Raw genomic sequence first — 21,081 nt, 5'->3', positions numbered from 1 at the left:
GTTGGGATGGTGACACCAACGGGGGTTGAGTGTATAGGACAAGCCTTGGAGGACAAGAGAGAGAAGAAGTAGACCAACGAGTGGGATGGGGGGGAAGGATATAATTATAGTATCACTGGAGATTGATAGAAGGGGAGAGAGGGAGTCGGGTCTAGATCGAACGGAGGATTTTATAGAACCTCAACACCAAGTATCAGGAGAGAAGTCTGATCACGATGGAGAAGAAAGAAGAAAGAAGAGTGGTTTGCAAGTGATAAGGAAGAATGAGGTCTTTATAAAAACCAACGATCGAGGGGGGGGGGGGGAACTGTTAAATGAGGGTGATCAGAGAAAATGCACCAAACAATAATGAAAAATGAGAAAGACTGGACTTTTGGCAAATCTGCGAAGCTGCACGAAGAATGATGGATCGAGATTAGGATCTCAGTACAACAAGCGCCCCTCCTCTGGGGCAGACAGTCGAACGCTCCCCCCGATTCGGTAACCTCGATATCCAAATGATATCGAGGATCAGGGTTAATCCTTGAGAGTCGGAAGAGAAACAACGAGAGGGTCCATTTGCAGTAGTCTGGGATTATTTGATTATTATTTTCTTGGTCTGGAAGGATTATAATATGATGTTTTGATTTATTTATTTTTTGATTTTAGATAAAATAGTATTTATTTAGTTTAATTTATAATTATTATTATGATGATTATTATTATTATTATTATCATATTTATTATATTATATTATTTATGTAAAAGTACTCTTGTCGATCGTCTCCAGCGGGGTTCAAAGTACCTCCTTTTGGTCTTTGACCCAACACTGGAGACCAACTAGTCCCTTAAGAACCCCAGGCTTTATTCGGGGGCAAAAGACCGTCCAGAGTCCTCGCGATGGCGTGTCGATAATTGGTTCTCCACCGTCCGGAGGGAACGATTGATCTGCAGTTTGATTATCTTATATTATTCGGATTAGAGTATTTTAAGTGTAGAGTATTTCACGATCGGTTGCTTCTGCCTGTCAGAAGTACCATGCTATTTGATTCTGTCTTGTCACCACATGAACCGTAGAGAGTAATTAATAGAGAATAAACATGATCAGAGACTTGCAGGCGAATTTGAATCTTCGCCACTGCGGGTTTTATGTCTAACTCTGGATGAACAGAAGCCAAGTATCAGTTTGTCAGCAAGGATTCAGTTTGCTTTTTCCGTTCGTGTTTCTTTTTCGATTGACTGATTTAGCTGTTGGTCTAATCTATTTTATTTTTCTTTCTGTCTTTTTATTTTGTTTTTATTTTTTTTTTCTCTTCTTTTCTAAACGCTCTTCAAAGTCGCCAGAACAGGAATGAGCCTTCTGGTCGGAGCAATTATGATATAATTCCAGGAGGCAAGTCATTCCCTGTCAAAACACTCCATGTTCAGAGGGATCAGGATCTACTCGGAGGTACCTTTATTTTCATCCGTTTGTTTATTTATTGATCTTTATTGATCTACTTTTCTTTTTGCTTTGTCCTGTTTCGTTTCTTGTCATCTAACCCCGCCCTAAAGGTCGATAGCTTAATATCGACAACCATATTGATGACTGATGCCTGACGACACAAAGAGCCCTCTGTCGTGACTAATTTCGGGGATCATGGACGATGAGGACTATGGACGCCGTTAATCTACCAACCCCGGGATGGCTTGCAGCGAATTGGTACAACGCGAAACACAGACCAAGTGGAAATCCTCAAATCCAGGGACGGCGAGCCTCAGGGTATCCGGATGCCTCGACATGCACGCACTGGACGCAGCATCGTCAGGTTACGCTTACTTTGGGTTGGAGTAGAATAAGAAAGGGTGTCCGTTTACTACGGAGTACGCCGTAGGATAAAGAAACTCTGAAGTATAATACCTATCTAGGTAGTTACACGCAATACATCTTGAGACGAACGACATGCAGCCTATCCGCTTGGTTCTCCATAGCATTGTCACGTTTTCTCTCCTGCCTCCTTAAACCACACATACACAGCCCATGAGGTACGCACTACGTACCTATCTACGTATCATAGCTGAGTACTCCGTACACACGGCAGAAGCCAAAAATAATAAACAAAAATGTATATGCATCCATTGTACCAATACTTAGCCGACGATCGAGGTCGGTCTCGCCGAGTCACCGCCATTGTCACCTGACAGAGGTCGAGCCCTAGTCCGGGCCCCATAACTAAGTACTCGGTCGAGTCGATTGGTCCCTCATTCCTATTTCCACCTTATTTCCTTGGATCGACGGCGGCAGCGCCCGACCTTTTGAACCGTGGAGTATAATTAGTCACGGTAGGGTCCTCCGTAGGAGAGGGATAGTCATTAAGGTCTGGGAATCTCCCGACTTTGCTACCTACTTTAACTGGGACTGGCAATAGCAGCAATGACCCTATTCGAGCATAACGACGACAATCATAATCATCACCGCCGACCAAAAGGACAAAAGTACGCGGCTAGTATCAAAGAGGGACATGGTTGCGAGTAATTGCGTCGTGGGAGAAGGGAAGTGAAGCGGAAGAAATTGCGATGGTCCCCCTAAAGTGAACCAGGGCAAGGGCCCCGGACTCGATCATCGGCGGATCTCGCAAATGTGCCCCGGGACCAGTGGGCGACTAGGGAAGGCTAGGTACTTTACTCCAAGCGTCAGAGTCGTTGAGTCCAATAGGAAGCTGGAGAGAGGTCTAGGGGGTTGGAACTGTCACAGGGCGATCGTGAAGAGGCCTGTGCAGGCCCAGGTTGCTGGGATCATGGTTGTTTGGTTTTGATCGGAGGGCGCTTGGCTGTCTGGGTGAGTTTATACTGATATGCAGATGGACAGGCTGTCATTTTCTTGCAGTTGGTATACTACAGATTTGTCAACGGTATCGGCAGTTCGACGATGAAACCACAGTGAGTCCTCCGTACCACACTCCCACGACTCATGCTCACAATAATGATACCAATAATGATGATAATAATAATACCAGAAGAACAAAGAAACAATCCCCCCTATACAACCAAAACACTAACCTAACATCCATCGCGTTAGACCCAACCCAAAACAGGAGGGAGGTTGTTTGACAGTGTCACAGTGGTGATGAGCGATGGCCCTTACCCTAATCCCACCCCGGCTTAGCCCAGCAAAGGACCGGCGCGGGCGGATCAAAGCTCCCTCCATTCCGTTCGCTAGGACTCAAGCCTCAAAACTCTCACGCACTCACACACACCAGCCAGCCTTCCAAGGTTGTATGCGAGGTTGAGAAAGAGAAACAAAAAGTGGAGTTGAGTCCGCCACTGCGCCTTGATCTCTTGCCCCCCTCCCTTTCGGCCTCCCCCCTGAAGCATACGGAACATCATGAAGAAGGGCCGATGCAGCCTGGCTTCGCGGTCTAGTTCCCCCCGTTACCCGATCCTTTGGATTAAATAAAGTGCGACGAGAGGCCCTCCCTTTCTATTTTACGTACATTCTCAGATCGGGGCGTCCCAGCGCCGTGTCACCGAGTCCCGAGAATCGACCTCCCCCGATCCTAGCTTCAGATGGGGAGGAGATTTGTCATTCTAACTCTATACTCTTACGACACGACACCTTCTTTGTAGTCAGGGGACTGTTCCCAAAGGTCAACTCAACGACACGAGAAAGTGTGGTAATTGAACTGCATTACTTTCTAATAGTTCAACTTAGTTCTATCAAAAGTACGATGTCTGTTTGCTGGAGTGCAGATTTTTAACGCCGAGCTGAAATTCCACAATGTCTCTCTATATTGTTAATGTATTGTATATATTTGTCTTTCTTTTGCTTTTGCTGCTGTGGAAATGTCAGATTTCGTGCAACGATGCAAAACATAGATAGATATATGAAGTCCGATATATATATATGTGTGTGTGTGTGTATATTATCCTATCAGCATATTAACAGTGGGGAAGAATGGGGAAAGACAGTATTTTACCACCTACTAAAACACAGGGAAAATCTCCGCGGGGATCATCGTTCGACCCAGACTTCCGGTCGTCTCGATAAGGTAAGATGGAGTCTGACAGGCGTCACTCCTGACTTATTTGCCCTGAAACAATTCTTGAACTTGACACCTTGACACCTTGACACCCTGACATACTCTTAGTCTGTAGGTACGTACCTCTCGAGATGGTGACCTCAACATCATGTAATCTAGAATAAAAATCTAATTAAAAAAAGTACAAATTAGAAACAAAAATAAAAGAACAAGAACTGCATTGCCCCTTTCTGGAAGCTAAAATGGTTATCATCCGTCCACCCTCCAAACCCCCCAAAGAGGAGAACCAGGCCCTAACTTAGTGAGTCCTTTGTTCCTCTCCAACATCATTGACTACCACAGTCTAATTGGATTGAATTGGTTTGGGATAGTCTCACCCCCCAATACTACATCGTACCTTTTCCCAGCATCATCACCATAATTAGTCAGTCAGTCACTATCACACTCCCTAGTTATTGTCTTAGCGGGTCTCCTGTAATAACCCCAGGACCGCCCTTGCGAACCGTTTGTGCCCCCCCCCCCCTCTGGGCTGAGGGGGTCTCAGGTGACAGGAGTCGCCAAGCCGTGCCCTAAAACCAGGTGACTTGGTGCCTCCCTCCGTAATCGTATCGCCCCCTTTCTAACTGATTATTGCTTTTGTCTCTCTGTTAGGCGCTGTGTGATCGTCTGGTGCGCATCAAACGTGCCTGGGCTTGGGGGTCTCGTTGTGTTTGCTGTTTTATTTATTTTTGATTATTGTTTATTTATTTTTCGAAGAAAATATAGAAATAATAATATTATTATTATTATATCTCTTACCGCTGATGACGAACCTCTTATTACTCCGGTGTCTCTCGTAGGAAGGTATCAACGGTACTGTAGACCTTATCAGTTAGGCGGTACTACATACATACATATGTACGGAGTCTAACCCTAGATCTAACTAATGTATGCACTTCAGTCAGTACCAACCATGGCACCGACAACGTGGCATGGAAAGAAGAAGAAGGCAATTCTTTAAGTTCCACGGCTTGCATCAAACGGTGTAGATAGTGTACTGCCACTGGTCAATGTCAGGGGAGGGCAGGCAGAATCGACACGGTGAGGGCTTCACCGCCACGATATTATATCGATCTTTGGGAGTCGGTCTGGAGGGCACGATGGGGTTGGTCCGTTTGTTCGTTTGTTGGGGTAGGTTGCATTGTGCAGATGCATCTTTGTGTAGGAGGTTGACTACGTAGGTACCTAGGTACCTTTGTGCCTGGGTATTGGAGATGGGGTTACAATGGTAGTATCAACGGGTGATTGATGATGACAATGACAGCTGACAGGATTTCATTTTCCCTATTCTAGGCTAATGATTCATGTCGTAGGCTGTCAACCGTTGGTCGGGGTAAGTTGATGGTTGATGATGATTAGAAAGCTCCCTCCTTAATGCCATGGCTAGGATATTCTAATTCAAGACACAGCCTATTAGTGAATGTTCCGCGGTTACCGCCCCGCCCACAACCCCTGCCCCACCTCCTTTGTCCCCCACCTTTACCTGTTTGCTGGGTCGACTCCTGCCTAAAATAGAAGTAGGGGAGTATATCGGGGATCATTACTTTCTGGAGATTTCCTCAGGCTGAGGGTGGTAGTTCGGGTTTGGGTTTGGGTTGGTTTGGTTTGGGGAAGATGAAGGAGGGAGAGTGGACCCCTTCGTGACGAAAGGAGTGGAGGATCCGATTAAAGATGGTATTTGACACGATCATTGGGTCCAAGCCGCACGTCAAAAGTCTCGGGGGTGTTGCCTGGTTTATTCCAATTAGCCGCTCGCGGACTAGAATTGTCACTGTTAGCTCGTTCGAAGGGGGGGAGCAGACCCGGGAGAGCGAGGCAAAGGGGGCCCGGGTGACACTAGCTAATACTATCCTCGTAGTTGGGATTGACCATTACCAGATTGAGTAGTAGGATAAGACGCCCAGAAGCCCCGGATAGGAGGGATAACACGACCATCTCAATATCCGATCACCATTCGTCATCCGGCGCCTCCCTATTCGACCCCAAAGTACGGAAGACCCGTCGGGATGGTCGCGAAGGGGGAATGGCGTCCCATCACGAGGAACGGGCCCTTTCCCACCTGGATGGAAAGTTGGACGGCTGTGGTGCCGCGGTGCCATCAAAGGTAAACCTGAGGACCGAGCACGGTGTCGCTCTGTTGCCTCGGCGGAACTGGGGACTCGGAGAGATATCCACCGTAGGCCCTACTAGGTAAGGGGTGGATGGTCCCTAAATATGGAGTACATACCAAGGTAGGGAATGGTAAGCGAGTTCTGTTCATTTTAGGTTGAAGCTCGACAGGTAACGACCTTGCTCGCTCTTTGACGTCGGTGAGTAGACATTGACGATCCGGAAATAGGTTCCTGTCCGGGCGCAGATTCCTTCGTGCTACGGTGTTACAGGTGTCAGCGAGGCTGAGATGTTGAGGGATCATCTATTGCATTGTACGGTGTGTGTTCCTATCATGGTAGGTTCTATGACGGGTTGAAATGCAGGACTTGGTGCAACAATCGACGCTTGTTTTTTAGTATGCAGGAGATCGTAGCCACCCGGTGGGGGAGACGTCATGGTCCGGTTGAGACATCTGATATGGTGAGATGAGGCGTAGCCCGCGTGAGCCAGGGAGTACCAGAGAGGAAATTTTGCCAGGAACAGGGTAGTCAAAGCCCTTGCTGGAAGGATCGGGAGAGAAAATCGTCCAATATCAAAAGGTACCTTGTTCTCAGTAGGGAGGGACCAGCCAGACCATTGGCTCCCGGGTGTTCCATATTTGTCCATCGTTGAGTTTAGCAGAGAAGCTAGTTGATGACCAAGATGTTAGGGGCAGTCTAGTGCCATCGACCATCCCCCACAGGCCCACACGGGACCCCCCAGCGTGTACCGTACCTTTGGTAAATTCTATTTGATTACGGAGTCGAATAGGGGGGGAATCAGCTGATCTCGCTAGGAGAATTATCTGGATGAGGTTCTCCTATCTTCAACCATAGGTACCTTACCTATCCTAGGTATAATATCGGTTACTTGAGACAAATGTATCATTAGAATAAGACCGGGCATGAAAAGCCCAACGAGTGGCTCAGATTGGGCAGAAAAGTAGCCAGTGATCATCTGTCAAAGACCGCCTGGGGCTTTCACCGCCCCACATCCTTTCGGTCGCGGATGACGGGCCGGCGACAGCGGTCCGAACGTCCCCAGCGCTAAGCTCAAAAGGCCCTGTCAGTCTTTCAGCTACCTTAGTACGGAGTAGTACTTACTACTAAGTACTACGACTAGGTTAGTAGTAAGTACTAAGGTAGGTCCAGAACCTCCACCTTCCTTCTCATACACTTACCCCCTGTCGCGATGATGATGCCCCATTTTTCTAATCGAGAGATCGTCCCGATCATTGGTTGATATCACTCCATCTTCCTACGACGGGTGAAGAATAGATCTGGGTTTCCTGGATCGGGGTTCGTGTGCGACAGAAGGACGGAATGACTGGGTATCATCCTTAACTAAGCAAGCGCCCCATGCCCCGGGACTGTCTCCCGCGAGGGGCCCTGGACCCCCAAAGTACCAACCCACTGCGCCGCCCCCCTTCCCTTTCTGAAGGTTCCTTGTTCTTTCGACCCTGGGTGGTTCGCTTTATCCTCCACCTGGCGATCCCGGAGAACAGTTTCTCATCAGGGACTTTGGACCAGGTTCCAGGTTGATGGGAGGGATCCCCTGCACCGTGGCAGAGCACTACGCTTCAGATGTGAGCCACTCGACAGATCCCTTTGGATCACTGAGTCTGTCTCTATGTCAAACCAATGTCGTGATGCGACATATATTAAAGATATTCGTCAGGCTCATCATTAATATCCTATATTGATTATGTTGACCACTGCGGAATCAACCGGGGAATCCCCAAATACGCCCCTCAACCACACCCTCACGACTCTCGGAGTCTTTTTGCGTGAAGATTGCACATTGCACATCAGTCGGTGAAGCTCGTTGATGATGATGAGGTTGGTCCTTCTTACCCGCCCGCCTGCATCGGAGTGGAGAATCCGGGGACCGGTGCATGCTACGTAGGATCTTAGGCCAACAATGAATTGGTTATGACCCTGAAACAGAGACTTACTCGAGACTTACTCCTAATATGGATTGATTCCGACCCTTTTGGTTAAGATTATGTTTCCGATCGTCGATTTTCTTCGTCACGAGTCGGACGGGCGGATCTAGTTCAATACAGAAGTGAAGACTAATATCTGATACAGAATTTGTTGCTCTCATTACATAACGACCGCCGAAAGACGCTCGAAACCAACCGTCTAAACGACCAAGTAAGTACCATGCATGCATGCATGATGCGCGCCAACCCGTTATCAACATCGCTACATACGGAGTACATAAGCGAGGCGGCAGATCCAAAGGGAACTTCCTTGTCGAGATCCAGATAGGCTTTCTCTTCCCCGATTCCGTGTTACTTGTCAATTGATGGCGGACTTCATCTCTGGGGAGGGTGGATAGGTAGAGGGTCGGGGCCACTTTCCGACCGGGCCGAGCCCTGCAGAGATCGAGGCTGGCTGAGTCTGTTTATACTGGTGGTTATGATGTGATGATACTACAATAGTATTGTCCGGACAGATCTTTCGGGTCAAATGTCTCCTGGTAGACGTGGTTTCTATGGGAGACACGCCCTCCATGGTAGATACGGACTAGGTACGATGAATGGCGGGGTAAAAGTATAGGAGTCTGCTCATCTAGCAAACCGCGGGAGACCACTCTCCGCCCCATATGTGGATTTCCTCGCGGGAACACGACATCCACCCGCACAAATCGTACCATGGAACCAAACTCAGCGGGAACACCATCTGACCCTTGAACCATGGAACCGCGGACATCAATCGTTCGAACCGGTTCGAACGGGCAGACGCAGGAAGGTATGTGTTGTTCAAAAACGAACATGGTAGACCCCTTCAGTTCCCTAGCATCTCGCCTATCTATGGATCTATCTTTCGACCCATCGCACCAGACGGCTCGAGCCGCCTGACGAAGTAACACCACTAACTAATGGCTTCCTCCCCACCGATTCTGTGGACACTCGAGAAGAAAGCCTGAATTGGCAAGCGCATCGCGGATAGCGGTAGAACCGAGAGTATGATTCGATTGGGTCCGATCCGCCACTGCAAGGTTGCCGATATGTTACAAGTTACAAGTTACAAGTTAGCCTAGGACGCGCTCCCCACCTCCCCCATATGTCGGTTGTTTCGAAAGAGGGGAGGAGAGGGGCGGCAAAACGAGCCACCAGACTCCAGAGAGAGGGGAATTGCTGAGCAAAGGCCGAGGAATGTGCGAGCGAACATCAACGGACAGTCCCACCACAATGAGAGTCAGATATGATATGTAACAATCCTCCCACTCTCTCCTCTCGCTTCCGCTTTCCCATTCATTCGCTTTTTTACCCTCGCAAGAGAAATCCGAGTCGTGTCTCCACCCGGCACTTACAATCCGGCCGCTCCGTCCGCTTGGATTCTGCAGAAGCGTGTCTGTGTGTGGAGGATGAGTGGATGTCCGCCTCGAACTGACTTTTCCTCTTACCTGGTATATCCATGTCGCGCGGGTAATACAGTTTTCTTGCCGGGTTGTGGATCGTTTTGTTTTTTTCTGTATGCACGTATGTACATAATCGATGATGGGAGAGTAAAGAGGGGCGATCTACCCAATCATGGACTTACATGGGGATATCTCTGGGAGGGATACCCTGGTAACTGGGACGCAGTATCGTGGAGTTCTCTATTTTTCGCTTTCTAATTTATCTATTTTCATCTATTTAGATTTTCTGCAAGGTTTTATTTTTATTTTTCCGTCTCACTATATTATATTAGTTGTTATGTGGTTGTGCGGATCTGATGATATCAGGATCCCACCGCCTTTTTCACCTCCATGATTGTTGTGGTGATTTCCCTGTTTGGCAGGACACTTTGCTGGCTCTAACCCTGAACCCTAGATCCTATAAAGATCGTTGGTCTTGGTTTCTTCTTCCCACCCCACAGTTCAGCCGATGTTACGATGGCATGACTGTTGAATCTGACAGCCTGACTTGACACTGACACTGACAGATAACTTCCTGCCCTTCCTCAACGAAGACGCCACTGGAGACTAGACCGGAAGCCCCTTACGCTGAACAGCGGACTAACTCTATTTGCCGAGGGTTCAACCACGAGAGTAACTCGCACTCGGTGTTTGGCCGGTTGCTGCCACAAAATCCTTGTCTGTGTTGGTGTTGTTGTTGTTGTCCCTGGTCGATCATCGGTCAACCGCCTACGATGGACAATTGGTTCGTCACGATCCTCCTAGGTAAGGTGGTGTGGCAGGATTTGCTCGGCCGGTGCTTTTGTCGTTTGTAACCCACCGTCGAGGGACTAGCTTAGGAGGGTATTTGATTAGGTATTTGCCTCCTCGTCTTCCTCCTCTTTCCTGTTTGAGTATGCGCTCGTCCTGGTGATGGATCCATCGATTGTTTATTGTCGGACTGTCCGATTTAGTATCGCTAGGGAATGGGTGGCCAAAGTTTCTGCGTATGACTTGGTCATATTCACAGTCAACCGTTATGGCTGTCTGTTTGTAACTATTTGTAGACTGATGTCTTGACTGAATGCCGTGCTCTCGTTGCCTGCTTACAGGACAAGCCACTTTTTACTCTGTGGGATCAATTTGAAAACAGTACTTCTTCCCCTCCATCAGACGGACCAGACACGGGTCAAATAGACGAGATGATCCACGGATGTTCGCCGGAAGGGCTGTTCCTGCCAGCTGGCCTCTGATCCAGGGCGCTACTGTGCGTCAGTGGAGAGACAGAGATCTCTCCCACGGTAATCCTGGAAGAGATTCCTCGGGGGACCCTGCAGAGACAGTCGACCGTGTTTGAGATCTAAGGGGCCGGCCATGTAGTACGACCACTCCTGGGTGATTCCCTGGTCCATCCGACCAAGGAGTACTACTATATACGGATACTTGCGCTTGATATTCCGGAGACGGATCGACTCGAGGTCTTTATCCCGATTGCCGCGGTGGATTATACCTTATTACGTCAGTGCGAGTCAGTAGGCCTGAGCGTTGGGTTAATCTTGATTCGGACTTGGTACAGTAGTTGCTGCTTTGGTGTGTGGGTAGTTACTTAAGTCAAGGTGGGTGGCTGTGTGGAATCATCGTACGTGCGGAAGTTGTGCCAATGTAGCAAATTGTTGACTCTCACTGACGCTGGACTGACGTTTGTTTATCCAGGACGATGGAATTGTTCGATCAGGTTTTCGCGTGTTCTTCTCCCCTTTTGGTTCGAAGGTGTACTAACTCGCGCAGGACAGCGTCTAGACCGGTCGGGCAACTCAGACTGCCGGATTCGAACAGGCACTTGGACGGCAAGCTACTGCTGAGTTTAAAGTGCCGGGTGTCTCCCCTCACTATTTACCTTCGACGCTATCATGACAAAATCCTGTTCTTCGACTTTTCAATACAAACATCATGTCGAGCAGTTCCCTCTGCACGAAGCTCAAAATTGAAAGAGGCCCCGTCCGGATCCCGTTTCCTAACTTCCCATCGACTGAGAGAGGGGGTGGAATCAACCCATCTACCTTATCTTGACGCTTCCGCGTCCGTCATCACACACTAGTCCTGTTCGTTATGTGCCATCGATGTACGTTCCTCCAGAACTAGTTAAACCTGGCGGGGTGATCCAGATTTCAATCCCGATCACCAGGATATATTCTGGACGGTAATGCATGCGAATCAAGGAGATCAACTTGACTATCTAACCTCGATACTTTAATTCCTTCGCCTCTGCTAAATGTGGCTAATCGGTCGCTCTTTGGGATTTGATTTACGTTGACTATATAGGCAGATCATGTTCGTCTTGTCTTGTCAATTTGTCAATCATATAGCGGCCCCCGCTATTTCTATCATCGCATTCCCCTTCTCCGCGGCCTGCATGGGCGTTTGTTCGTTTGTCTACAGCGCCCCTCTCTCTAGACTCACACCCTGTCGAAGATCATTTACAGCCTCTTCCCCCTTCCCTCCTGCCAATCGGAACCGATCGCGTTCCTCCAGGCTGCATTATCACGCACTTAATGCGATGGTTATGGCATAGAGAATGCAGGACAGTGCAAGTAGGGAAATACTTCTCCCTATGTAGTATCCACCATAGCAATTTAGACCCTGATATACGCCGGGGGGGGAACAACAAGGCCGGTACCCGTTCACTTAGGGAATAATTTCCTTGAGATCATGACACTATGCCTTTATTTACCATGCGATACACCCCTCTCTCGTTCATGATCGTCGACGTGTCCTGCGCGGGCGTCGTTGACAGACGCAAGGGGTCTGTTTATAACTTGGTGTATAGTGGATGTGATAGTGTGATAGACTGGGCTTAGAAGTATTTGTCATTGTTTAGTAGTGGAATAATATAGAATATATTGCTTGACTGTTGCCTATTGCGTTTATATCTATATCTAAGAGGATACAAAGTGATAGTATTTAGTGTACGGAGTAGATGTGGAGTACCTGTTGCTATACCCCCATAGAGAGAGAGATACATATATATATCCCATCGGAACAAATCCGGGAAACAACACTGCATAACCGAAAATTAACACTCTTATCTTTCATTCAATAGAATAGTATATTCTCTAACTCCCAACATTCAAGAAATACAGATTAGTATTTCGCATATAAAAAGGGGAGAAAAGGAGAGAAAGACAAGCCACGTGCTGAAAACGGCCGTCATGCAGCCTGGGAAATTTGATGACATCCGGGAATATTTACCCAACTTGGTACTGTTCTCCGCCCCTTACAGTGGTATCTACATCTTCTTAATATCAGCATGGAGTAAATACTGGGCATCTAAATAGGTACCTAGAGAAGTACCTTGATGTTGCTGTTTTAACTTGAAAAAAAAAAAAATACTAGGAATATACTACAATAACATCCATCCAGTGAAAGATGGACGAATATCGTATAGTCGCATCATGCGCACCAGCTGCGAGGTAATACAATTCCACGGGTCTGGGTATCTCTTCTCGTCTTGTCTCGTATAGTCTGGCCTGGGACTAGCTCTGACAGCGAGGAAATTCCACTTAAGCGCTTCACATAGCATACTCTGCATTCCTCTCAACGACGCATAAAGCAGACTGGCGTGTGGACCTGCCCGGACGAATAACAGTTATCCAGGATTGTCATTGCTGGTTTGAACTGGTTTGAGCTAGGCAGTGCATCCGTGGCTGGCCATATCAATAGATTGCTGTGTTGGTTTGATTGAGGTATCTCGCTGTGTGTTCAACAGTGAAACGGACGTGCTTCTTGTTGACTGGTTTTGTTTGAACCATATCCTAGGGTATGAACAGCTTTCTGATGATGATGATGCTGCGTTGGTATTGTATATTATATACAGTGTAGGGACTATGCTGGTTTCTAATGCATACTTCAGGGTTATATTATCAGTTCATTAGATGCCTATGTTTATCTCAATGTGGAGGATTGTCTAGATGGTGAAACAGTGAAGATCTATCTTGAATGGATATACGTGCATCCCTACTATTGACTATTGACTAACTGACTATGTGGAAGGGCTTTAATATATAGAATACACTATCCCAATCACGGTGTCAAAAAGAGTCTATCATATAGACAACGCAATGAGAACACTCTCTCCACCACATGCAGAATAGATAGACAAGATGATGCATCGCCTCAAACACAACCTGAATACAACCAGGATATTCTAAACACAATGACCCAGTCTCTTCCACCAAAAGCAATGAAAAAAAGAAAAAGACAAGAGGAAAAGGAAAACCTGACTGCATACCCCTCTCTACTCTCCTCTTCCCCGCCAACAAGAAGAAGTAATATCATCCCGACAGTTCCCATCTCCCCTCATGTCTATTGGCATCAGCAGGGTTCCTGGCCTCCGACTCCTCCATGACCATGGCATTGAAGCATGTCTATATCTCTGCGTGCATGTGAGATACTCTGTACAGTGGACTCGACTCTAGATCAGTATAAGATATAGACCAACCGCGGGGTACAAATCTTACTCTGAAGCAATGAATGTATTTGTCTGATGCTGCTGCATACATACTTACATATGATAAAACCCTCAGTCGCCACAGCTGATATCACACCCCTGTCAATTACTCCTCACTTACTCCTCATACCTCCAATAATATCAGCACCAGCATCAGATTCAACATCAACATTAACATAAGAATCCCATGATAATCAACAACAACGCCCCTCCCCCCCCCCCTAACCAACCCCCTCCTAAATAGTATAATATACTATCCTCACTCACACCCGGAAAACTCCTCCATGCAAGCACCGCTTTGGCTGCAGAGAAGGGGGGGAAAAATCCTGGCAAGATGACCTTGATGACCATGCTCGCTACACCGCTACTCTTTGACACCTCATGTTGATGACCGCTATTATACTCCGTACATATCTATACTAACGCAGGAGGGAAATTAAAACCAGGCTTCTTCTTTTCGTTTCTTTTTGAGGAAATTTTCCTGGCTGGTGTGGTTGTTTCCGTACTTTACTTTTTTTTTTTATCTGCGCGTCTTCGCTTAAATATTGGGCTTGGGGCAAATAAGATAAAATGTCTAGGTATACACGATCATCTTGCCTAGATAATCACCATACCAAGGTTGAGTAGCTTCAGATATAATATAATATAGACAGACAATGTGAAACGAAACGGCTGGGATATGGAATCAATCCCCAATCAAATCATGTAGGAAGTTGTATATCATTGAATCCTCATCAAACGCCATGGGCCTATCAATTACCAGGCCCAGAATTGTTAGTCGCCCCCTTTTTTCTTTTTCTTTCCTTTTTCTTTTGCTTTCTCTTCTTTTTTGCCCCCTCGCAATATTGTGGAGGGAGGCCTGGATCATCGCCCCCTCCTTCCTCCCCACTTGCTGATTCTCCCTGTCATCTGCTTGGAGGATTCTTAGGAACGACCATCCTGGATCGTTCAAATCAAACCCGCCCATCGTCTCATGCACATCGACGGGGAACGTTCCTGGCTGCATGAGAGCCATACCATGGCGGACCCAGAGCCCAGCCAGCCAGCCAGCCATCCCACATCCACGCCCACCAGCCGCACGCCAGCTGCGATCGGCTGTGCCGCAAGTTACTTGCTCCAAGTTCCTCACTGTGCAGGCGCGCTTCCGTCGCTGTCGAGTAGACCGGCCTCGCGCACTAGCTCGTAAAATTTACCGCCTTGCTTGATCAGCTCGGCGGGGGTGTCGAACTCGACCACGCGCCCCTTGTCGAGTACGACGATGCGGTCTGAGTCGATGATCGTGTTGATGCGATGCGCGATCGTGATGATGGTGCGCTCCGAGAAGATGCTACTGCGTAACGTGCGTTGCAACAACGCATCTGTTTCCACGTCCACCGCCGCCTGGATGGTCACCGTTAGTAAAAAACGCCTTTTCGGTGAGATGGGCGTGATGGTTGCACTTACCGTTGCTTCGTCTAGCACAAGGATGTTGCTAGGCGTCAATAACGCCCGCGCGAGCGAAACTAGCTGGCGCTGGCCTTGGCTGAGGTTGGATCCTGTGATCGTGTTAATCCCGCTTCCGCCGGACGACTACGTAGCAGCCATCGTAGGGTTTGCGAATCGGATAGCTTACCTCCTTCTTGGACTCGGGCATCGAGCTGGCCGTCCATCTGCGCAACGTGGTCCTTCAGGCGTGCATGCTCTGCATTGCACAAGTTAGTCAACCGTAATTCCATATGCAGTGGCAGGAGCCCAACTCACCGAGGACGCTCCAAAGTTCCGTGTCGTCATGCACGTGTCGCGGGTCTAGATTGTCTCGGATGGTACCCTCGAACATGGCAGGGTCCTGCGGGATGATAGCCAGACGGCCTCGGAGGTCGAACAGTCCAATCGTAGACACATTTAGGTTATCAATGCTAGGAGACGTCAGTACCAGTGGATCCACGACGGTAGACATCGGGCATGATTCTTACCTGATGTTCCCCCCAGTCGGTTCGATGAGACGGAACAGCGCCAGCGTAAGGGAGCTCTTTCCGGCACCAGTGCGTCCAACAACGCCAATCTTCTCGTGAGGCTTGATGTCCAAGTTGATGTCGCGGAGCACAAGGTCCAATCCGGGCCTGTAGCGGGTGCTGTAGTTGTTGAAGGACACGGCGCCTTGCGCCGGCCAGCCGATGGCCGGGCGGTTCTTGAAGATCACCTCGGGTGCCTCACTCGGGAGGCTGGCGTACTCGAGGACACGTTCGACCGACACGATGTTCGTTTCCACTTCCACTGTCTGTCGGACGATCCAGTTGAGGGACTGGGTGATCTGGAGCGCATACGACATTGCCAGACCGACCATGCCTGCAGATAGTCCGCTGCCACTCGCCACGGAGACGATTGAAAGTACCGCGGAAGCCAGGATAATGATCGAGCCAATGAACTCCAAACGGACAGCCAACCATCTGTTCGCGCTGATCGAGGGAAAGTATGCACGGAGATTCGCATCCATGCGCCATTCGTTCTCGAGGATGAACCTCTCCTCCTGTCGGTATGCGCGAATAGTCGACACACCACCAAGAGACTCCTGGAAGTGCGCAAAGATCGGGCTTCGCGACACACTGTCGAGACGCTTCAACTCTCGCGACGTCCGGAGATAGTACTTTTGATAGCTCAAATAGATATACCCCAGGGGAATCACCAATAGGATGAATGCGGGGGTCGAAGATGCAATAACCAGCATAGTAAATAGTGCTTTGGCGGAATTTCCAAACAACTGACCAAGTCAATAACAATCGACATCAAAGGAGGGTTTCGGAACATACCATGTTGAACGTGCGCGCAAGTACCTCATCAATTCGGTAAACATCGCTAAAAACGTTAACCTCAGCCCCCATAACGCAACAATGAGACTTACCTGGAGAACCGATTGAGAATGCGACCAGACGGCGTAGTCTCGAAAAAGCTCATGGGAGAACGGAAGATCGAGAAAGCCATCCGCTCGTGCAGCTTGCGGGAGGCCTCGATCGAGCAGAAGATCCATAGGATGAGGTTCTGGACAATGACCAAGATGGAGGATCCAAAACCGAATGCCAGATAGACTCCGATAAATTTACCAATATTAGGATGCAGCTGAAATTCGCTCTCCTCTGTCCAATGCTTGAGCCAAAAACTACCGGCAACTTGCGCCGTCTGAGCACCCAAGAGCGCGAGCATGTAGAAAGCGACCGCGACAATATTGCTGTTCTTGGCGTACTCGCCGTAGACGCTCCATTTCACCTTACCCTGCTGAGAAGTTTCCTGGGACTGCTTGGTCTTCAACACATTTTCTTCATCCGAAATCTTGCGCCTAGGGCCGTGCCAGGTCGCCGTGCTAGCACGCCGTAAGGTCGTGCCGCTGGCCCTCCGTTGCTGACCCACTCTGATCGGAGCAATCGTTCCCAACTGCTGCTCAGCCTCGTCTGTATCCGTGTTCTCGGACTCCGGGTTATCGATGACGGTAGCGGATTCCGAGCTTTCTGGGCTAGCAAGGCCGTGGTCATCACTGATCGAATCCTCATCCTCGTCGGAATCGTTCATGGTCGTACGGATAAGGTTGGCTATCTCGCCCTTCATGGCGATCAACTGCTCGTAGGTACCCTTTTCGATGATAGTCTTGTTGCGTAGTAAACCGATAAAGTCCGCCTCTTTGAGGACCGGAATAGCGTTCGTTGCGAGGATCCTCGTCTTGGTGCTGAGAATACCATCGCGGCCAAGGACCTTGTTGATGAGATGCCGTCCCACGTGTTGATCGACCGCGGAGAGGACGTCGTCGAGCAGGTAGATATCGGCACGGGCATACACGGCTCTCGCCAGCGTCAAACGGGCCTTTTGTCCTCCGGAGAGTGAGATGCCCCTCTCTCCGACTTCTGTTTGATCGCCGTCCGGCAGGGATTTGAAGTCGTCACGCAAAGCGCACGCATTGACAGTGAGATCATAGAACTCAGGGTCCCACCGATGTCCGAAAACAATGTTCTCGCGAACGCTGGCATTCATGACCCAGGACGACTGCGCAACGTATGCGACACGGCCACGCACGACGACCTCACCTTCGGTCCTCCACAGGTCTCCCAGGAGCGCTTGCAGGAAAGAAGACTTGCCGGCGCCGACGCGACCCACGATACAGCTGAGTTCGCCCTTGCGGGCACTGAAGTCGATGTTCTCGATCACGGGGGTGGGCTCATGTCTGTTCCAGGTGAACGAGGCATCGCAGATGCGCACCGACTCGTCACCCATGTGAGCTACGGGGTCTTCAAACTTCACGGCGTCGGTCTGCAGTTCTTCCGCATTGAGGTACTCCGTCAAGCGCTTGACGGCAACCGAGGCCTCGATGATGGAGGTGATAACCATGGGCAGGATCGCCAGGGGGAAAGTGAGAAGATTGAAGAGGGTCAGGGCAGGGAAGACCACGGCGGTGGTCAGAGGCCGGGGATCCGTGAGGACGTAGACAGTAAAGGTGGAGCAGGAGACAAGGAAAGGAGTCGACTGCCATGTGAAGTTGGCAACTGATTGAGTCGCTCCGATTTTGCGAAGAGTGTTCAGCTCGAGGTCGTTTCGGATGTGGTTGAGCTTGTTCATGAACGCCGTGTTCCAGGCATAGAGTTTGATGCTCTTGATGTTGTTGAGGATCTCCGTCATCAAACGCGACCTGGAGTCCTTGTTCTTCATCTGGGTCAGTTGGAGCTTTTTCATCATCCGCGCGATCGCTCCGTTGAATGGAACCATGAGGATCATCACTCCAATACCAGCGAACATACTCGGTCCGACGAGCTGATAGAGCGACAGCATGCAGAGGGTAATCTGGAAAGGCGCGGACCACAGCTGGATGCCAAACTGAGTCAGGTCGGACAATCGCTGCTGATCAACCGCCATGTGGTTGACAATGTCGCCCGTGGTTTTCGAAGCGCGACCCTCGCCCGACAGCCTCAGGGACTTGGCGTAAATCATAGCCGTCAACGATGACTTGACGTACATGCCAGCGTCAAACGCCCTCTGGAAATACTGGTGGAGGCACATCGTCTGGGTCACCGAAACGACAAACATGGCGATCGCGATGGCAACACCTCTGATCACTGGCTCGGGTTCGGGAGTCCGGTACGTGTTGATGAACTCAATGAGGAGTCGCAAAAGCTGCGGCTGGATGAAGGCGAGCATATCACTTCCGCATTTAATCATAGCACCCTGCATATAGCGACCCCCAAAGGCCTTGAAAAGAGCCAACCAGAGGGACGGCTTTTTCTTCTCCTGTTCCTCGTTCCACCTCTCCTGCAGGTTGCCTCCGGTGGCGCGGGTGCTGTCGCCGGGGCGAAGATTCCACAGATCATCCTGGGTCAGGAAGTTGGTGTATCCGAACTTCATCATCGGTGTCATCCAGCTGAAGTTCAGTACGGAGAAGATGTCCGCATATTCGTAGGGACATTCATGCTCATCGCCCAGAGCATCGTAGTCGCTCTGCTTTTTCGGCACCAAGTATTCCAAGACGAACTCGACCAGCGCCAGTCCCAAGGTCACGTTGAAGCTGACAAAGTATGGCAGTCGATCCTCCCAGGCGTGCCGATCGACAAGCGACCGCAGTTTGACGCCGTACGCGCCGCAGAAGAACAGCCAGTAGAAGAGAACCACCCCGTTGGGCTGTCGGCTTCTCCAGTGTTCATAGTATTGAACGGTGAAGATCACGCACAGTGAAAGCAGCACCAAGATCGAGCTCCAAAACCGGATATCATTCCACCACACACGCGAGTACGTTTCGATTTGCAGCGCCGCTTCGAGGGCTGTGGTGAAGATAATGGCGGCGAGTACGGCCTGATACCCAGAAAACGCGGTCCCCGTCAGTCCACCTGCTGACCAAAAATGCGCGCGAACAGAACAAGATCATGAACATACCAGTTTGGCGAAGAAATGCCAGTTCGTCGATACAGGTTGGGGGATCTTCTTCCTGAACAAGAACCAGATCGCGCCGGCACCCATCAGCACCCCCCACAGGCCCACTATGGCCAAAGTCAAGTCAAGAAAGCATGGCGTCAGGTCGAATCGCAGCTGGCTGATAGGCCCCCAGCCTTCCACATCGCCACAAAAGGGCTGTAGCTTGCGGGGTTGGAATGCTGAGATGGGAGTTGACGACGGTAACGATCCGGGGCGGGAATCTCCCAGGATCACCTGGGAATTGCCATTCACCATCATGCCCCCCGGGTTCATAAATCCCTGGTCTGTATGACCTACTTCAGAGAGCAAAGGGAGAAGAGAGAAGGGGGTAGGACATTGATCAATCCAGAGAGAAAAGAGCGGACGCGAAGGGAGAAAAGGCGGAGGGTCTCACATCTTTTGTAGGAGCGAGTAAAGCACTACAACGAGGGCGGCACTAGCCGTTAGCTGCAGCCGGCTTACTAAATCAACGGCCAAAGCTTCGGGGATAAGCAGGGCTTGTTCGAGGCGATTTTCCCGACGATCGGGGGAGCTCTTCAGGTCCAGGACATTAGTAATTGCTGTTGATTCTTTTGGATTCTTTGGCGTCTAATGTGGACTCTTACCGAAGCACATGCGAGTCATTCTTGCCTATCAGTTCTGGTCATCGTGAGGTATGACATCGGTCTTTCAAGCAGGCTCCAGTCTTGGCATCGATGGTTTTTTATACTACTTTGGGGGAAGATCGTCCACACTATCTATATTTTTTAAACCGTCCATTAGCATCGCGATTCACTGAGCTAAAGATTGTAAATTTATTCTTGTATGGTCCTGAATATCGAAGTAGTATATCGATAACAAAGCTATGTTGTGATTATACCATACACTGTCACTCATGATGATGATGTAATGCCTCTGGTCTCTGGATATGTTAATTTGAAGAGCCCATCACATTTGACAGTTCGGTCTTTGAGCTCCCTCGGGCTATAACACAGATTTTTCAGAGTACAAAGTATCCCCATGGTAGATCGTGAATAGACTCGGGTGTGCGACGTTACCAGATTCGGAGTCGTGCTATATATCCTGCCTTCAATTGGCGACTATGCTTCCCATCAATCC

At 49.3% G+C, this 21,081-nt stretch overlaps 1 protein-coding gene across 1 annotated transcript; it reads right to left on the bottom strand.

Moving 5' to 3' along the window:
- Positions 1 to 15,186: 15,186 nt before the first annotated feature.
- On the bottom strand, positions 15,187 to 20,238 carry P168DRAFT_295431 (ATP-binding cassette glutathione S-conjugate transporter YCF1; the record flags this gene model as incomplete). The annotated part of the gene is made up of 8 exons (XM_024838039.1): positions 15,187 to 15,441; positions 15,505 to 15,596; positions 15,674 to 15,742; positions 15,802 to 15,956; positions 16,014 to 16,798; positions 16,848 to 16,893; positions 16,940 to 19,863; positions 19,945 to 20,238. 8 exons carry the CDS (start codon positions 20,236 to 20,238, stop codon positions 15,187 to 15,189), a joined length of 4,620 nt encoding a protein of 1,539 aa, XP_024694817.1.
- Positions 20,239 to 21,081: the final 843 nt, after the last annotated feature.

This window comes from Aspergillus campestris, assembly GCF_002847485.1.
Source record: "Aspergillus campestris IBT 28561 chromosome Unknown P168scaffold_3, whole genome shotgun sequence".
NCBI classification, from domain to species: Eukaryota; Fungi; Ascomycota; class Eurotiomycetes; order Eurotiales; family Aspergillaceae; genus Aspergillus; species Aspergillus campestris.
The sequence above is the reverse complement of the archived record's forward strand: the minus strand, read 5'-3'. Positions and strand labels throughout refer to the sequence as shown.